Source organism: Diaporthe amygdali, assembly GCF_026229845.1.
Source record: "Diaporthe amygdali strain CAA958 chromosome Unknown NODE_28_length_639089_cov_64_968398, whole genome shotgun sequence".
NCBI lineage: Eukaryota > Fungi > Ascomycota > Sordariomycetes > Diaporthales > Diaporthaceae > Diaporthe > Diaporthe amygdali.
In genome coordinates, this window is record NW_026517048.1 from 124,722 (window position 1) to 143,102 (window position 18,381).

General features: G+C 50.2%; 6 protein-coding genes across 6 annotated transcripts; 5 read left to right on the forward strand and 1 right to left on the reverse strand.

Moving 5' to 3' along the window:
* Positions 1-966: 966 nt before the first annotated feature.
* Positions 967-2,510, forward strand: J7T55_014753 (uncharacterized protein; the record flags this gene model as incomplete). Its single annotated transcript, XM_053131726.1, has 4 exons — positions 967-1,003; positions 1,175-1,245; positions 1,361-2,385; positions 2,447-2,510. 4 exons carry the CDS (start codon positions 967-969, stop codon positions 2,508-2,510), a joined length of 1,197 nt encoding a protein of 398 aa, XP_052990114.1.
* Positions 2,511-4,463: 1,953 nt separating this feature from the next.
* Positions 4,464-5,306, forward strand: J7T55_014754 (uncharacterized protein; the record flags this gene model as incomplete). Its single annotated transcript, XM_053131727.1, has 2 exons — positions 4,464-4,821; positions 4,879-5,306. The coding sequence occupies 2 exons, from the start codon at positions 4,464-4,466 to the stop codon at positions 5,304-5,306; spliced, it is 786 nt and encodes a 261-aa protein (XP_052990115.1).
* Positions 5,307-6,047: 741 nt separating this feature from the next.
* Positions 6,048-8,491, forward strand: J7T55_014755 (P-loop containing nucleoside triphosphate hydrolase protein; the record flags this gene model as incomplete). Its single annotated transcript, XM_053131728.1, has 5 exons — positions 6,048-7,139; positions 7,215-7,431; positions 7,483-7,827; positions 7,895-7,954; positions 8,028-8,491. The coding sequence occupies 5 exons, from the start codon at positions 6,048-6,050 to the stop codon at positions 8,489-8,491; spliced, it is 2,178 nt and encodes a 725-aa protein (XP_052990116.1).
* A 770-nt stretch (positions 8,492-9,261) lies between these two features.
* On the forward strand, positions 9,262-11,288 carry J7T55_014756 (uncharacterized protein; the record flags this gene model as incomplete). Its single annotated transcript, XM_053131729.1, has 6 exons — positions 9,262-9,323; positions 9,377-9,674; positions 9,730-9,995; positions 10,050-10,156; positions 10,214-10,992; positions 11,271-11,288. 6 exons carry the CDS (start codon positions 9,262-9,264, stop codon positions 11,286-11,288), a joined length of 1,530 nt encoding a protein of 509 aa, XP_052990117.1.
* A 353-nt stretch (positions 11,289-11,641) lies between these two features.
* Positions 11,642-13,679, reverse strand: J7T55_014757 (uncharacterized protein; the record flags this gene model as incomplete). Its single annotated transcript, XM_053131730.1, has 4 exons — positions 11,642-12,486; positions 12,555-12,866; positions 12,931-13,463; positions 13,519-13,679. The coding sequence occupies 4 exons, from the start codon at positions 13,677-13,679 to the stop codon at positions 11,642-11,644; spliced, it is 1,851 nt and encodes a 616-aa protein (XP_052990118.1).
* A 1,026-nt stretch (positions 13,680-14,705) lies between these two features.
* J7T55_014758 (uncharacterized protein) lies at positions 14,706-18,159 on the forward strand (the record flags this gene model as incomplete). Its single annotated transcript, XM_053131731.1, has 6 exons — positions 14,706-14,995; positions 15,164-16,530; positions 16,592-16,708; positions 17,021-17,257; positions 17,318-17,845; positions 17,996-18,159. The coding sequence occupies 6 exons, from the start codon at positions 14,706-14,708 to the stop codon at positions 18,157-18,159; spliced, it is 2,703 nt and encodes a 900-aa protein (XP_052990119.1).
* Positions 18,160-18,381: the final 222 nt, after the last annotated feature.

Here is an 18,381-nt window from a genome sequence, read left to right on the forward strand (position 1 = left end):
GTGGGGAGCTTTTGGTGTCGGCGCTAAAGGGCGATCACAAAGGAAGAGAGAAGCACTGGCCAGTGACGACGTCAAGCTTGGCAGGCTGGGAGTCCCGGCGTCGGGATTGGAGATGTGTGTGCCTGGCAGCAAAGTATGTCTTGTCTCTAATGTACTGTAGTCTAGGGCTAGGCTAGCAAGCAGGCAGTCAGCCTACATAAGAGGCCGGCCGGCCTGAACTATCTACTAGATAGCCAGACGTGCCAGAGTGCACAGCCAGCTGAGCAATCCCATACACTGAAAGCTTGCGCGTTCAAGTGGCGATGGGAGGCCGTTGGGACAAGACCTGCTGTACTCTTGTGACTCTTGTGACCTGTCTCACGTCGATACCGGCTCGAGGACACGGATGCAGGCGTTGTTGCTGTTGCACTCTTCGGCATCATGTACCGAAACCTAATTGAGGTCGAGACGGAACATGTGCACGTACATGATCTCATCTTTCAGCTGCTTTTTGTTCACCTTGTGTCCATGTCTTGATGGGATGAAGAGGGCTAAGAAGAACTGGGGGACCATATGTACAAAAGGAAATCGCAGTCCCCTCGTACCCGTATTTGTCAATTAAGTGAGTACTTGCACAGTAGTCTCTGCATAGCACACTTACTGTCTGTAGTAGTAAGTACCCCACACAGTCTGCAGTCTGCGGCCACCCATCATCGTCAGCTGCAGCTGCGCCTCTCGGGAAGCCTTGGAGACGACCAGAGCCAAGCTGCCCAACCTTGACCTTCTCCAAACATCCCTGCACCTGTACACACTTGCACTCCGCCAGTCCCTCCCCAATCCCTACCACCACACATACATAGCGGCCGTATCTCTTTGGCAATCCAAACATTTCTCTCTCTGTCTCTTCCTGCTCTACCTCCAGATCTCCTCCGCTATTCCTACCCTCCACACTTCCTCTGGCCCTGTCCCGATACCAGCATCGCAAAGATGGGTATCAACAACCCGCTCCCGTCGTCTATGGCGTGTAAGTCCACCCAGTTCCAACACGAGATTCCCCCGCTCTCGTCGCTCTTCCACGGCCGTGTTCCTCTCCCCATGCCCGACCATCCGGGTCCCGGAACGACAGGCTGCGACGCTACAAGAAACAAAACAATTGCACTGCGAAACAAATTAACTGACTGAATCCCCGATACAGCGGAGTGCAAGAAGTGTGGCAAGATCCTAGCAGCCTTCATTGACCCGCGCCAAGCGTTCGGCCCGGACAAGGTCATTCCACCCTCCGTCCTGGCCTCAGCAAAGGCAAGTTCTCTCCCGAACCACGAGTTACCACGCCCCAAAAACACCATGACGCGCCACTAACAACGGCTCTCTGCTTCTGCAGGGCCTCGCGATCCTCACAGTCATCAAGGCCGGCTTCCTCGGCTCCGCTCGCTTCGGCTCCGGCCTCGTCATCGCCCGCCTGCCCGACGGCTCCTGGTCCGCCCCCTCGGCCATCGCGACCGGTGGCGCCGGCTTTGGCGGCCAGATCGGCTTCGAGCTCACCGACTTCGTCTTCATCCTCAACGACGCCGCAGCAGTCAAGACCTTCGCCCAGGCCGGCTCCCTCACCCTCGGCGGCAACGTGTCCATCGCAGCGGGTCCCGTTGGCCGCAATGCCGAGGCAGCCGGTGCAGCGAGTTTGAGGAGTGTGGCGGGGATATTCAGCTACAGCAAGACCAAGGGATTGTTCGCTGGTGTCAGTTTGGAGGGTAGCGCGATAATAGAACGGAAAGATGCGAACACGAAGCTTTATGGCCGGCCGATCAGCGCGAAGGACCTGCTCAACGGCGCTGAGCGGCCGCCGTCCCAGGCAGCCCCGCTCTTCAACATCCTGAACTCGCGCGCCTTCGCCGGCACGCGGTCCGGCACCTTCGATGACAGCATGTACAACGACGTCCCCGTCTACGACGACCGACACGACGACGTGGTGTGGAACGGCCAGCGCGGCAGCGCCTACGGCGAGGGCCAGGTGAACAACAGCGGTGCCAGCGCGAGACACAGCATGTACGGCGGCGGCGCTGCGGCGGCCTCCAACAACAGCCGGGACTCTTTCGGTGCCCCCAAGCGTGCGTCCACGTGGCAGGACGACATCTACGACAGCCCGCGTCAATTCGGCGCGGGATCGCGGTCCAGCACCCTCCAGGACGTCACCGTGCCACGCGAGTACACGGGCCAGCAGGATAAGAAAGTCGGCCCCGGCCGGCCGGCGGCGCCCAAGCCCAACTTCCAGAGCAAGCAGGCGCTCATGAAGAAGAATGAGGCCATCGCGCTGTTTACCTTTGATGCGGAGCAGCCCGGCGACTTGGGCTTCAAGAAGGGGGATGTTATTACGGTGTTGAAGAAGACCGAAAGTGATAATGATTGGTGGTATGTTTACCCATGCTGTTGTGAGGCCGATTAGTTGAGATTCTGACTGACTTTCGTGTAGGACTGGCATGATCGGGACGAAACATGGCACATTCCCCAGCAACTACGTCAAGATGAAGGAGTAGACAATTCAAGCGATCAGCGATACCATCGAAGGAATCACTTACCATGGAGAAACCCATTTCTGGGGAATACGTCGATTTAGGAGCTTTTCCCACTAAGCTCCCGTGCAAGCCGGACGAGGAGATTTTGAGGCTTAGAAGTGGGACTGGGGCGGTACATCTACCACCCGGAACTCCCGGCGGATCCTGAGGACTATTCTCTGGGCTCATACTAAGGGGCTGCTACCGTACCGGCGAACGGGGGATATGGACCTCGTAAGAAGACGGACGAGGGTTGACGAGACGAACGGCCTCCATCACACGAAATCTGATTCACACCATCCTCTCCTACCGAAACCGCAACCCGCGCGCGCAAGTACGGCGTTCAGGACGGACTATACACTTTGAGCTTGGCCGTTGACTTTTACACATACACACACTCGCACACTCACAGCCTTGTCTTTGCTGCGTTGCTCTCTTCGTCTCTGCGCCGGCGTCTAGGGTGGTGGGCTGGAGCTGTTTTCAAGGGGCTCAATGAGTAATGTCTTTTTTATTATTACTATCGAGTATTTCGGGCTCGGGCTCAGATTCAGATACCTTCTCTGACATTAGGTCTTTTCTTGACAAAAATGAAAACGTTGGTTTGGGCTTGAGCTGTGTGGCACTTCGTGATATGCGTCTGCGGAGCCCTCGCTGACAGGATATCACCATTGACCTCGTCAGTCATTTGTAAGTATGAAAGTCATGGCCTGCGCGAGGCGACACAATCCTCTCACCCTATCAGGAACATTTCAACGGGTAGACTTCGCACATGGTGCCGTCAGATGGGGCTGGCTGAGTGGGCGCTTTCTGGCCGGACGATCAATCATGAGCCGACCAAGATGTAGACCTGTGCCCCATGTATGGGCCAGAACTACTGCGTAGCATGGCGTCGCACCTCCTCTTTGGGCCCATGACAATAACAATTTTGCATGCGGCCCTATCGCTCACGTGTGGTGAATGATTGTGAGGGGCTCGCAGGTCATCCACGCCAGATCGTGCAGCAAGGTACTGCTCGCTAACCACCAAGATTTGAGCATGTTCATTATGCTGAATGATGTCATCCTCGAATTGCCTTCCATTCGAGATGGCAACCTGGGGCTGCAGTCAGTCGACCGGGTGGTGCTTGCGACGTGACGGCCGAAAAGAAAAACGTATCCAGCTACGGGGCAAGACGCTGCTGTGCAGACGAGCAGCCTCTTATCTAATGTCAGTTCAAGTGCTCTGGCACTTCAAATTGATTTCTGGCGCCTAGACCAGATCTGTTACACGAGGTGGTGAATGAAAATTGCCGTTCTAGTAATGGACAACTGCATGTGAGTGCCTGCACAGAGGCTGGGTCAAAACAGCCTCCAGAGACGCCTTAGACAGGGCTAAATGGCAGTTCATGGATTGCTAGGTTGTAATCAGCGATGCACTGAATGTCGTTTTCATGCAGTCTCCTTTTCCAGGCGTTCCTCTTTTCCAGTCATTCCTCCTTTCCCCCCTCCTCTGGGGTTATGTACAACGCAAGCCAAGCGGCGCCAGCTGAGGCACTGCCTGGTGGACCGACCAGCGAGATGGTTGCACTGCAGCCAGCAGCACTGCCAGGCTCATACGGCTCCAGTGCAGTCAGCTTTAGTGGCTTTATCTGAAGGGTAAAAAGAATGCTTTGAAAGGCTGGCAAATTCGCAAAAGGCTGTTCGCTTACTTCGCAGCGCGATTTTCCCTCTTACCACTTCACAAATATCGGGATCGAGAAGATACTATTACTTACCTACGAGTAACTGAGACCCGATTTTCAGTTACCAATTTAATAGTAGCGGATATTACGGTAATCGGCTGCGTCCTGATCAAGAACAGCTTCAATTCGAGATTGAAGGCCCTGGAATTGATGAGAACACCCAAACTTCCAGACTGAGTCAATATTCCGAGTATATCGCACGCAATGAATCGCAGATGTCACTCTTCCCAAAAACATGTTCCAAGATCAATAAGTCTCGAGACGATCGTGGGTCCAAGCGGCCATTATGGACAATATCGGAAGATCACACGCAGGCACGAAAGGTCACGAGAAGGCGCATGCTCGCTTTTGAAGGGATAGTTGCTCCAGGGCTTCGTCCCCAGAGAATTTCTGGTGGCGAATATCAAAGAACATTTACAAGCATCCAAGCACCGCAAACAAAATCAGCACCGTTGGGCATAACGGGAGATTGGAGAAGGGCCGAACCGCCACGAGCCTTCCGCCTAGGTAGTCTGCGATTCGACGCGGACACAACTGTGAATAGTGACGATAAAGCACGCGCGGATTTGACAGGTGAGTAATCTACCGACCAATCGAGCCACTATCAGTCTAAGGCTCACCAGAGAGCAGTTGATGCAGATGAAGAGGAACAGCAAAGAGAGTCTGATCGTCTACAGAAGAATGAGCTGTCGAGTGACACGACAATCGCCAAACGTCTCATTCGGTCCATCGACCCAAGAGCTCCTGTTCACAGGGAGACAAGCCCCACAATACTTTCAAGTCTATTTCGGCAATTCACCCACATAGAGCCGACGAAGTTCAGATTCCCAGGGGCTGGGCACTGTGAGACTGGGGACAATGCGACTCTGCCCGCGATGACATCGATAACACCTGCCCAGTGGGAGGTGATGGCCGAAACAGCTTTAGCACCTCTTGAGTATGATTACACATCATCCCATGACGAGGAGCTGCGACCTCAACCATATGACTTGGAGGACCTCGCAGACCTCACCGCGAGCCACCGGGCCATTCCAGCTAATTGTGTTATACATGTGTGAATTGTTGTCATGCCTTGCCCTTAGCAATTGGCTGAAGGACCGATGAGGAGAGCTGAGAGTCGGGCGCTCTAAGTCAAGCCTGGGTCAGGCAGTCGGCTCAGAAAGTACGAAGGAAGCTTTGTAATCGTGATTGCCCGGTCAAAAGCATCTACTTCTGCTAAGGAATGGCAACTATCGGTCTTCCTTGGTTGAACTTATGGCGAACGAAGCCCATCTCGTTGGGCTTGATTGATTCTAAGTTTGTGATATCAGCTCGCCCGGATTTGAAAGCCAGCCAAGAACGAGGACAACTTTCCACTTTCAAGATTCAACCTGCAAGGAATCGCTTGAGACCAACAGCTACTGAGTAGTTAATACATATGATACTCTAATTCGTTTCTGAGGCACATAGCGCTTAATGCGGGTTCTAGCTGTTGCATAACTTAAAAATATAAAAACCAACCTAATTATGGCCGGGTGTGCATGTGCAGATCACGGGCAGCTGTTGTCTCCTCACCATTTGGGCCTCAACCAACGTGTCCAGGCATTCGACCTTTATGTGGTCATTCTCGGCACTTGCTGATGAGGACGTGGCTGGTGAGCATACGTCACTTGTGCAGCAGTGTAGTGATACAGCAGCAGAGGCCAGTACAAATACTACTCCTCATCCCACCAAGCCGTTCTGCATAACTTCCAAAATTCAGCAACGTCCCCCTATCTAATGCAGGCGCTGCACCAGGTCTGTAATCATATCAAATATCAATGCATTCGTACCACGCATCGTTGAAGACACAAGAATCGGGTAGCCGTAAGCGCCGCAGAACCGAGGATGATGATGTAGAGGATATCATGCCTCGATACGTCATTCTCCACCGGGTCGATTGTCCCCTTCCGCCCAAGCCAATGCACGAGAATCACTTGTCCGGGCAGTTGTTCTGGGACCCGCCTCGCCTATTCAAAGGAGACATGAGGAACAGTGCTTTGCGGGGCACTCAACCGCTGAACGACATTGACGCGTATCTCGAGGATAATCCAGATGTCATCTTCATAGTTGAGAGAGCATATAACTGCGCAGGCTACCATGAGTCGGAGGAGATTTCACGAATGTTCACGAGGCTTGCTAATGCTTCGCAATATCGCCGGATACCCAGCAGCATGCGATCATTCTTGTATGCAATAGAGGAAGATCTCCAACCTGCTCTTCCGGCAAGCGAGCAAATCTGCCGATTTTCCCAGGTCCTTCTCAATGCTCTGACGTCCATCGAAGAGGTGGACTTCCCACCAGACGTTGAACCTTGGCATGACGGTCATACTCTGAGCTCTCCGTATCTGCCTTTCTATTTTGGCAGAAAGGCCCTACAAGAAGTAGTCAACAGCTCAAGCGGCCTGGAGAGCCAGCAGATAGGTGCACTAATGCATTATCTGGAATCGAGTTTCGGCGAGGAGTATAGAGAGGCGGATGACCTCTTCGAAAGCGGTTATGTCTCACAAAGGCATTTCCAAAAGCTTTTTGGCCCAAGAGACGTCGTGGTCATCGAGGATGATGGCCATCACATCGGTCTCACAGTACAGAACTGCCCTCGGTTTGAATACCATATGCTCACACTGAAATGTGAGACCTGGAGTTTCCACGGGAGCTTTCAGAGAGACGAAAGGGATATCATGGTGCATTTCCCGATGAGTCCGGCGAGGTCGGAAAAAGTTCCTATCTCATCTCTTACCGCTATCCCTCTACGCTTTGATCGCACTGGCCTGGAAGAACGGTTGATGAGGCGCGGAAGGTTCTTCTGGAACTGCAGAAAGGGGGGACTAGTAACCTCTATTGCCCCAAGGCGCGGTTTCGAGATCAGGCTGGTAAGTCCACGCCGGATACCAATTGAAGATCTTCGCACAGACAGTGGCGGAGACTGATTTCTCGCACCCGTGCAGAGCAATCCCCGTTACATGATTGACATGGCAACATATAATGAGTTACATGGGAAAGATCAAGAGAAGGATGAGGAAGAAGAACTGACACCGCCCAAGCCACCTCGGAGAGATGACTTGGGCCCAGATGCGATGGAAAGTGACGAAGCCCCTTCCGGGTCGTTCGTCCTGCTGTTACCCCCCACTATTCCAGCCTTCAGATTTCACGACAAAAAATGGCGTAAGGCCTCTGAACAACCTCCATTTGAAATGATAGGGCTGACAAATTCAGAGACCCTACCGGTGGAATATCTTCTTGCCGTGAATTGGGATAAAAGTGCATTTCGAAGACTGGTCCTCGACCCGGAGAAGAAAGACCTTATCCAGGCACTAGTGCAAAACCACCTTGCGAACACTGTTAGTAACTCAGCTGACCTGATAGAGGGCAAGGGTAATGGTCTTATCATATTGCTGCATGGTGGACCAGGAACAGGTAAAACGCTTACGGCAGAGAGCGTCGCGGAATTGGCAGAGAGGCCGCTGTACCGCTTGACTTGTGGAGATATCGGAACGGATCCAGAGACCGTCGAGAAGAGCCTAGAATGGATTTTCCAGTTGGGAACCTTATGGCAAGCGGGTGAGTATTTCTACTTTTGTCCATTAGTTGAACCTGAATCTGACTAACTCACCTGTCTTTCCTGTAGTTGTCTTGCTTGATGAAAGTGAAGTATTCCTCGAGGAGAGGTCCCAGGCCGATCTACAACGTAATGCTCTAGTCTCTGTGTTCCTGAGGGCTCTAGAGTATTACGATGGAATACTTATCCTTACTTCGAACAGAGGTACACTACAGGCCCATCTTCATATTACCTACCAAGGAGCTAATCGTAACAGTGGGCATCTTTGATGAGGCCTTCAAGTCCCGCATACAGCTAGCTATATATTATCCTCCACACGATGATGATCACAGGATACAGCTCTGGGAGAATTTTTTCAATCTTCTTAGAGAAGATATGGAAAAAGACCCAAGTCTGCAGATTGAACTAGAGGACTTGCAGAGGAGTGTGCGAAAGCTTGCGAGGCATGCCCTCAATGGCAGAGAGATACGGAATGCCATTCGAACGGCCAGACAACTTGCGCTCTTCAGAGGACAGGCCCTCTCATCCATCCATCTCGAGCAAACAATTCGTGTAGCGAAAGAATTTGACAAATACATCGAGGATACGAAGGGTCACACGGACGCGGAGTTGGCAGATGCATTGGGCATTCGCAAAGACAAGACAAGCAAGTTGAGGGACATTTGAAGTTTTCTCGCTCGAACGCAGGGAGATTTCCACTGGATATAAAACCGTTGCCAACACGAAATCAAACGTAAGATACACTGATTCTCGTCCTAAACAGAGATTGTTGCTTGCGTAGGCTCATTAGAAAGCTTGACGTCCTCAAATGTTCAATATTATATAATGAAGAAAGCAAGTATAGTGAGAAAAAAAGAATTAAATTGACATGATCTATGTTTTGAGAATCAGCCACTTGCCAGAAGCTGATGTCAATCACTACTGCAAGAATTAGGAGCCCCTGTGAAGGCCGATTGCTGCTTTACTGGATCGTTACTGCAGCCTTCCTTGTCCACGTAGCGGTGGAGGACACATGATGGCAGGGAAAATTTTATGGACAAACCAGGCAAATCTCTTTTGAAGGTATTGACTGCAAATCAGTCCGTTTGTGATGGTGTTCATGCTTGTTTGCTTTTGTTGAAGGAAATCAACCAGGTAGGTATCGGCAGGTGCGGGCCACAGCAGCTGTGAGGCGCAGTGTATGATGCACTGTAACACAGCAGTCCAAGCCTCCTCCACTGCCTGCTGCGCCATGTGCTCCATGCCGACACACAAAATGGCTGCATACTACCCTAGGTATACACCCGTACACTTTAGTCTATATCACTCTTGGAGCATCTCCCCCAAACAACTATCTTTCACTGCCTTTCCCTGCGACCTCGAAAAGCGAGCTCGGATAATCTCACGGCCGTATATTCGTAGCCAGGAATACTGCCCCGGTCCACATGGCACAACAGATGAGGGGTACTGTTCCCATGGCCTGTGCTTCGTTGCAAGACTGGCATGGCGATATCATGGGGTATGGTTCCAGCGTTCCAGCATGTCTAGGTACTGCTGCTAATCTTCGCACAGGACGAGAGACGTTGCCCGTGAAGCATACAACGATGCTATACAATACCTAAAGACTGAGCTCAGGGAACAAGATCATGATTTGTCTTGGTTGAAGACGCTGACATCAATGGAAGACGTGCAAAAAACGGCCACAGAAGCGCAGGCGAGATATGACAGCGCGGGAAAATCCAAGGTTAAATATTGGTTGCAGAAGATCTCCTCAGTTGTACTCTATTATAACGGAGTCCTCGACGTACTGGCTCAACAACATCCTGAGTACCTCAGTATCGTTTGGGGCTCGATCAGATTCATTTTGACGGTATGTGATCCATACACTATCAAATCTGCGCGTCATGACACTCAGTAGAGTATAGGGAATTGTCAACCATGCCGAACTCGTGAACGAGTTCTCGAAAGCTATCGTGGATATCGCGGTCATCTTGCCGCAAGCAAAGCTAAGTGCTGAACTATACGAAAGCGACCAGCTTAAGAGTGCAATATCACAATTCTACGCAAACATTCTTCTCTTCTTCAAACAGGCTATCGACTGGTACAACCTTTCTTCAACGCGGAGGGCAATGTCATCTCTTTTCAGACCTTACAAGCTCGAGCTCAAAGATACTCTTGATGAGGTCAAAAGGTGTGCTTCGGTCTTGAGTCAGACTGTCGATTTATGTACCAAAACGGAGACCAGAAGTATGCACATCCTCTTGAAAGCACTATCTGGCGAGCTATCCGACGTTCGAAAGCAAATTGATAGATTGTCATTTTCCGTGAATGACAAGCTGGAAGTGACCACCTGTTAGTTCCACCCGCGATTGAGATGAGAATGGGCCAGCTGACGAATTAATCGGATAGGGAGCAAACCTATCTTGGAGGAGATCCACTTCAATGTTCGGGATATGAGACCTCGTGTGGTAGATATCCAATTCGGCCAGGCCATGGGCCTTCTCACACCCCGAATAGCCCCGCTGGACGCTTTCAGGAGACAGCAGCGCCTGGCTAGAAGAATCCAACCTTGGATTAGCCAGAATTCTGAAATTGCCCACCTCGTTGCGAACATAGGAAGCTGGATTGCCTTCCCCAAGCCATCGTTGCTTGTCTTGGAAGCTGGGCCAAAGGCAGAGACCAAAGCCAAGGAGATTGTCACAGAGCTAATCGGAATGCTCCGACCAGCAGCAAGGCGTTTATGCTGGTACCTGTCCACTGCCAATTCAGGAAATGAAGGTATCACTCTGGCTGATATCTTCAAAAACTTGATTTATCAGCTGATCAGACTCGACTCTGTCAATATGGCAAGGATCCTGGACGGTAACCTGACCTCCATAAAACTCCAGGGAGAACACACCGATCGAGAGTGGATCGACTTGCTATGCTCGATTCTAAGACACCTTCAGGATTGTTTTATCATTGTGGAGGCTGAAGATATGTTCAAAATTCTGGGGAAAGATGTAGCACAACTTGACAGAGTCCACTCTGTCTTTCAATTGCTCGTTGACCAGGCGTCTAATGAAGGCTGTCAAGTCAAAGTCCTCTTCGTTGGCTACGGTAGATCAACAGCCGCTTCAGATACTTCAGCACCTATATCTGTGTCCTCGAGGAGGGTCGTTTCACTTCGTCCTCTTGTGCCCGTACCTGTCAGTCGTCGGCGAGGTAGTCCTAGGTCTGTCTTTCAGAGCCAAGCCTGGCTTGATCTGAAGCACAGAGTGAACAAGGCAAACAATGCTAAAACAACGCCGTCTAGGTAGTCAGAGGTAGATAGCACGAATCGAATCAAAGAGGACTTAATGGACACTGTGGTGATTTCCCATATATGTTGAGTATTTCTCTGAGCATCGTATAATGAGTCCTCTGAGGTTTTATAGAGATTTATCAGCCGGTTATGCTTACAGAATACTGCGAGCGTCAACGCCAGGAGTATGGCAGCGTCTGAACGCCCCAGTGTTGCGAAATCGTGAAAGCGAAATGATGTGTCCCGGTCCTAAGGGTTGGAAATGATCATGTTCTTCTCCGTATATCTCCCTTTCTCAGTATGTCCTTAACTTTCCTGCCTAGTACGATTACCGTCGTGATGTCGTCTGATGGTGCTGCCTACCACTGCGCTCGAACCAATCGTCCTCTTTCGTTTCCTTGACTCGCCCTCCTTTCCAAAAAGAAAAATGTCGAGGGGCTCAAAGACGAAATGGGATTATGCTCCCTATACTAACAAGTGTTGTGCCCGTAACATTTTTCTCAGCCTCGACACCTCCAAATATACATGTGATGAAAATTCAACATCGCCTAATATCAGAGCCCCATCAACGTTTTCTGGTCATTTGGCACAGCTCTCGGGGGTGGACTCTTCGGAATGCCGACAATCTCATTATCCATGAGCAATCCCAAACCTTCGAGCACGATCCCTCTCTGGGCACTCGCAAACAGTAGTTTAACTTCGGCCTCTCGCTGTTCCCGAAATAATCGCACCAGCTGGCTAAGAACTTCATAGAAACCCCTTTTCCTCTCATCTGGCCTGCTGAAGTGTTCGATACCGTCGATGATAACGAAGACCATGGCATCCGCCGGAAGGTGGTTCAGCAGTCGTGAGAACGACTCAAATATAGACCCAAGATCATAAGGGACTGTCTTATCTAGGCACCTTTGCAAGACATTCGGTTCAAAGTCCCTGTGGCCGTTTACCAGCTGCAGGAGGAGGCTCATGGCAAGCTCGGCGGGGCTCGCTGCCACATCTCGGCTGTAATTCTGATGTTGCCCACAGAAATATGCAAGAGGTATAATTTCAATATTCTTGTGTGACTCTGAAGCTTGCTGCATCAGTGTGTCCATGACCTTGGCGCTGAAGAATGAAGTCGATAGGTCAAGGTAGGATGTAGAATTGCCATTCAATAGGAGAAGTGACGGACTATCGAGTGAGAGCCACGCCTTGATACGAGGATTTTGTTGAATCGCTAGCAGCCGATGTGGTTGAAGCTTGCGGTTGAGGCTCGAAGTCCCTTGTCGAAGCAGATTTTTCATATCTTGAAATACCAAATGTGGGTCAAATAACAGCTGCTCAAGGACATCTTTTGCTGAAATTTCCAAAGGCGTAAGCTGCTTGGGTATTGATTTGCGTAGGTCGTGATGTTGGTGGACTCCTGCAATAGTCTCAGCATGTTTTCAATGGAAGAAATAGGCTTCATAGATCAGTCCCGGATCGACTTACGATGCCACTCGTCGTTGAGCATGATGTGGAAACTGTTGAACACCATTGGTACAACATGCTCAAGCTTGTTCATTCGGTCAACCTTGGACGTCAACTGGTCAACCTTTTCATCAATATTTTCAACCTGGTGTCCGAACTTCATTTGCTGAAAATACATCCCACCCTGCATGCTGTGTATATTTTTCTGGCTCTGCAGCAAGAGAGTGGCCGCCCACTTTTCAAGTGCTTCCGCTGCCAACCTCACCTCTGCCATCTTGTCGTTGAGGTCTTTTGCATAGCGATTGGGCCTGAACATTTGTTTCGCGCCGGAAACTAATTGAGCATTACCAAATCAGCGTGTCTGAATTCACGAGTTCTCAAGGGTATGCCCATTTACCAAGCATGTTGTCCATCATCCACCGCAAGATGTAATCAATAACCTCGCACACGCGGGCGTACAGTCTAGCAGTCAAGCGGTGAACTCCCGTATCATTCACAGCGATTTTGCTGTACATTTCATTGGTGTTCAAAACTTCGGGTAAGCTCTCCAAGGCATTGAAGACGGATTCCTCGTATATGCCGTGTTGCTCGAGTGCGACAAATATTACATTCAGGCCGCCGGAGACAGCAGATGCAATCATCAAGTCACTAGGAATTATTGATATCAGGGCCTTGCCCGCTCCCGCATTCCGACAGAGCACATCAAATCCTCGTCGGATTGCGCCTGTCAGTCCGGGTCTTTTCTTCTTTTTGGAGAGAACACTGTCAAGTACTGCACAAGCTTTTTCCATTTGAGATTTGACGTCATCCCAGCTTCCATTGGCCTCGAGGTTGATAGGGGGCTGCTTAGATTTCTCAAGATACTTGTTAATTCTCGCTGTCAAATTTAGCTGGGCGTTGGCGCATTCTGAGTAGACCTCCTCCAAGTTCCTGAACTCAGTATTAGTATTTATTGGCCCGAGAGGCGAGGTGGGCCGAAAACAACATGTTATCTGAGGCACTTAGCCATTGTCCCGTCTTGTCAATATGCAGCAGCCTCGGTGAGAAAACCGAATTGGCTCCGAGGTCCATCTGCTCCATGTATTCGCGGACCTCGAAGTCACGGACGTGGGCGGCATCCTCAGAAAGCTCCGTAAGACTCGACATGTCGAGCAGCCCAGAATCAAGTTGGTGGCAAAGAGCGTAGGACTTGACTATCGCAAGGGATCGCCTTAGTGGTATTATTTTGGGTCTTATTGATATGATAGACAGGGCTTTGATCCAAGGCTGTGCGGGAGTGCGGGGGCTGAATTAAATACTTTAACACTCAATCCTGACCCGTTGGTCGAATTGCATTGTCAATGTGCAACATGTTTTTAGGGCCAGAAATACTTCAGAGATCAGTCAGTCAGCACGACGTTTGTGCGTCTCATTAGGCTGCATAGTGAGGAGACTCACATTGGAATCGCCGATCTCCAATTATGACCGAACGAGGCTATGAATGATGGGCTCATCCCAGGTGCTATTTAACATATCTCTCAATCTCGACGGGCCAAAGAAACAGCATGGATCTTCTCCATATTTGCCCAGCTCCTCTGGGTTGCATTCCGTCAGACGATAAGTGCTTACCTGTGCACACCATATGCAGTCGACCTGCCTATCACATATATCAGCCAGGGTCAAGTCTGCTGAAGCGCCCTAATTTGGCCTGGTGGCGCAAAGGCGCAGCTGGCAGGGTGGCCACTTGTTTGTGTCGTGTTCGCGCACACCTGCATGTTTAGCAATATTGGGGTCATACGACAGCAACACACATCAGCCAGACAATGCAGGTGTGGGTGCCGCCTCCAGCCACAAACATGCATGGGCCTTTCAGAGCCTGCCTCATTATCTCAGTATCTGCTAGGGTGGCAGCTCTGGAGGGGAATCGCCTTGCTGTAGGCAACGCGATCTAAAAGGCCATGGCTCTACAGGCTCTACCCCACTTGAGCATGTCTCGTCAGACCTTGGAGTGCTGTTGGATATGAGAGCACACCAGAGCCTTTCGTGCGTCTATCTTTAGGATTTTCAACCTGAACAAGCCAATTCCGTCTTCTCCTTTGCTTTTCCTCTTTGCTGTATTTTCGCCGCCGGAGTCTCTGTAGCGACCCGTTCATGCTCAAAGCCGGCTGGATTTTCAGGAAAAATCAGTTGAGCATGGCAGGTCCTGAGACAAGCCCCGAGAAGCTGGAGCGACATCTGTCCGTTGCTTCTGCTGTAGATCCCGTGGTTTTCTCAGAGCACGACAGCGTCAAGGACCCATCGCATGATTACCAACCACTATCAGCTATGGACCAACCAACGACAACTCAAGCTATTTTGGGGATTCTTTCAGCAGTGGAAAGTATTTCTTCGAACTTGAAGACACCTCCCAAAGCTTCCTCATTAAGCGGGAGTTCTCCGCCGGATGACAAGTCTCCATTCAACCAGAAGTTGCCCGAAAACATGTATGTGTCTCTTTCAAGACCTTTGAAAGAAGCGCTTGATGCACGACAGTATGAATAGCACTGCATTCGATTGTCCGACTACATCATAAAGCGACCACTGTCTAGCGAGGGGGATGGGACTTGTTAAATTTCAATACATGGACAAGGCTAATTACGGTGTTGCTTCAGGGCCGATGGGAACATTGTCAGCCATCCGCATATCGAGCGATTGCCAATGTCAAAGTGGAATCCAGAGGTCTTCCTTGATAGTCAGCCACACCGCAGTGGGCAAATAATCGCTTCTGCATTCTACACAGAAGTCCCAGGAAGCATCAAAGCGGCCGGGGACTATGTGTCCGAAGCCGACTTCAAAGCGGCATATTCGAAGAGCAATAGGAGCTTAGGGCCTCAGAGGATCCTCATTCACTCGAAAGAAATGATTCATGAACTACAGCAGATCACAGGGGCGCCTGATACACAACGGACGGGGCTGTTGGCAATGGTGCCTCCTTTCAAGCTTCTAATTCATCACAGGAATGACATTGAAACAAAGCTCCAGGGGTTGAAACAAGCTTCATCACTTGCTACGGATAGCTTGACAAGCGAAGAAATGAAAATTCGCCGCCTTCAGTGCATCCACGACTTCATAAAGACGGACCTGGCCAACTACATTGGCTTGAATCTTAGAATTCGGAACGGCGACATCGACGAACTCTCGTTCGAGGAGATCTACCATCTTTTCAAGCCCGGCGACTTAGTTCTTGCCACTGAAACTAGCGATTCTCAAGTACACATGGTTCTCTCGGTCTCAGGAGGCAGGATGCTTCTCTCATCCACCTCCGAAGGAATGCCTAACCCTCATCAGCCACGTGGAGCACATGGAAGAGCTGGAACCTGGGTGGACCTCCGGCTCTCATGCTTGACCATGGCATGGGATGGAGAGAATATAGGTCCCAGACATTCCATATACACGATTCCCTTCTTCACAGGAAAGATGAGGGTTACAGACTTGGAACTGTATCCTATTCAATTCCACCCGGATGAGTATGACCTGCGTCAAAAACTGACTTCACGAGGACGGAAAATCATCCAATGCTTTGGACACAAAAAATATACTGGGACATCTGTGATACCTCATAAATCTTTGGAGATGTTTGTGGACAAGCGGATGATCGCAAAACCCCCATTTGGTGACGACTCGTCGGACGATGAAGATGGAATGTACAGTGCTTTCGAAATGGTTCGAAGTGACGTATACATTGACTACAAAGCTGTCTATACTAATCTCTTTAGTAAAACGCCACCATTGAGCTTCCTACCTAGGATTTCTGGTGAGCTTCAGGGGCTTGCAGACACACTTGACACTTTGAGCAACGGCAAAACCTGGAATTGTAGCGACGGCGAAATTGAATCTATTCGATCAGAGAGTTTTCTCGCTATGAATCGTCACCTGACGAAATTTGATAAACCAAAAGCAAACCTGAAGGACGACGAGGCTAGGCTTATACTGCTACCTGGTCAGGTCCCCGCCTTCGTCTTCAATTCGAGAAATTGGGGTAAGTCGATGCCTTCTGTCTGCGCTTCCAGAGCCTGAAGAAATTGCTGACCGCAGTGGAGAATGGTTGGACTTGGACAATATCGAAGATATCGACAAGTCGGAAGCGTCAAGGAACAGTGGCTGGAAAGAACTCGTGATCCCTCACAAGTTCAGTGAACTACTACTGTCACTGGTCAGTAATCACATCTCGGATGTGCGAATCAGGCAATGGGAAACAACCGCCCGGCATGATTCTGCTGTTCAGATAGATCTTGTCAGGGGGAAAGGAAGGGGTCTCATTATTCTTCTCCATGGCAAGTTCTCTACATCCTGGATCAATTCTTTTCAGGCTTGGCCCCTAAAAGTTGCGGTGGATCTTCACTCCTGCTTACAAGAATCACGTATTGCGCAAACCTCTTAGCCGGGTCTTGAGACGCAGTGAGAGGTTTACACATCCTTATCGAGACCTAGAACTCGGGGATTAACGTGGCTAATTACTATGCCCGCAGGCCCCCCAGGATCAGGCAAAACCAGCACAGCCGAAACGATTGCAGCATATACTGGTCGTCCTTTATATGCCATCACTTGTGGCGACCTGGGTACCACGCCAAAGGAGCTTGAGAAAAACCTCGTACGGCATACTCGTCTTGCTGAGAAGTGGGGCTGTGTGCTACTGCTGGATGAGGCAGACGTGTTTTTGATGTCCAGAACCTACGACGATATGCACAGGAATGCTATGGTGTCCAGTAAGTAAATGAATTTTCGCAAAATTGAAGAAGATTTACCAATTTTTGCGACCATCACAGTCTTTCTGCGCCAACTTGAATATTACTCTGGTATCCTGTTCCTGACAACCAACATTGTCGGCGTCATCGATGAGGCCTTCAAGTCTCGTATCCATGTTGCACTAGAGTACCCTGCTCTAGATGAAGCATCAACAATTGAGATATGGGGTAATGTTTTACAGCGCATCAAACAGGACAACGAGAAGCTCGAAATGAAGATCCGTTTCGATGAGAAAGCTCTCTTGCAATTCGCCAAGAAACACTACCGGGAACACCGGCGCAATGGGACGACGTGGAATGGCCGGCAAATCAGGAACGCGTTTCAAACTGCTATTGGGATTGGCCAATACGAAAGGCTCAAGAAGATCGACGAAGCAACGGCAAAAGGGAAGAAGCCGGAAAAAACCACGCGATATATCAAGTTATCAGTCGCAAGCTTCGCAACTGTCGCAGACACTACTAGCGATTTCGAGAGATACATCACGAGGACACGAGGCGACGACCGAGAAAGAGCGGCGGCGCATGGATTCAGGCAATACGAAGATAGCGGTGAGCCCCCTCCAAGAAAGAGCTACCGTAATCCAGTAAGCACATATCAACCAGACCAAGATACTGGCTCGAACAGGGTTGGTCGTTCTAGAATGGAAACTGGCCGGCGCTATCATGGAGGCTCAACTTCACCAGCCCCCCGGCGCACAGCCAAGGGCAAGGGAATGCAGAGGAAGGCGACACGAGCAAGTCCTCCTGCATCTGATAGTGAAGGCCACTATCGTGGTGGAAGTGATGGAGGGAGCGACGGGGAAATCATTGAGGAAGATCTAGAGGATGAGGATGAGGATGAGGATGAAGAAGACGATAAGTGAAGCACTCGGACTTACTCATTTTAATTTCAAGTCCTCGGAAGTCTGAAGTTTTGAAGGCTTCAAGGTCGCAAGGCGGCATTCAATGAACAGCCATATCCAAGGACAGAAGACTTTGGAGAACGGTTCCAGACGAACATGAACGGCTTGTAGGATGTGTGAAAGGACTGTAAAAAGATTCCCATTCTTTTAAATTCCTCGGAACTCACTACCAAGAAACCTGAA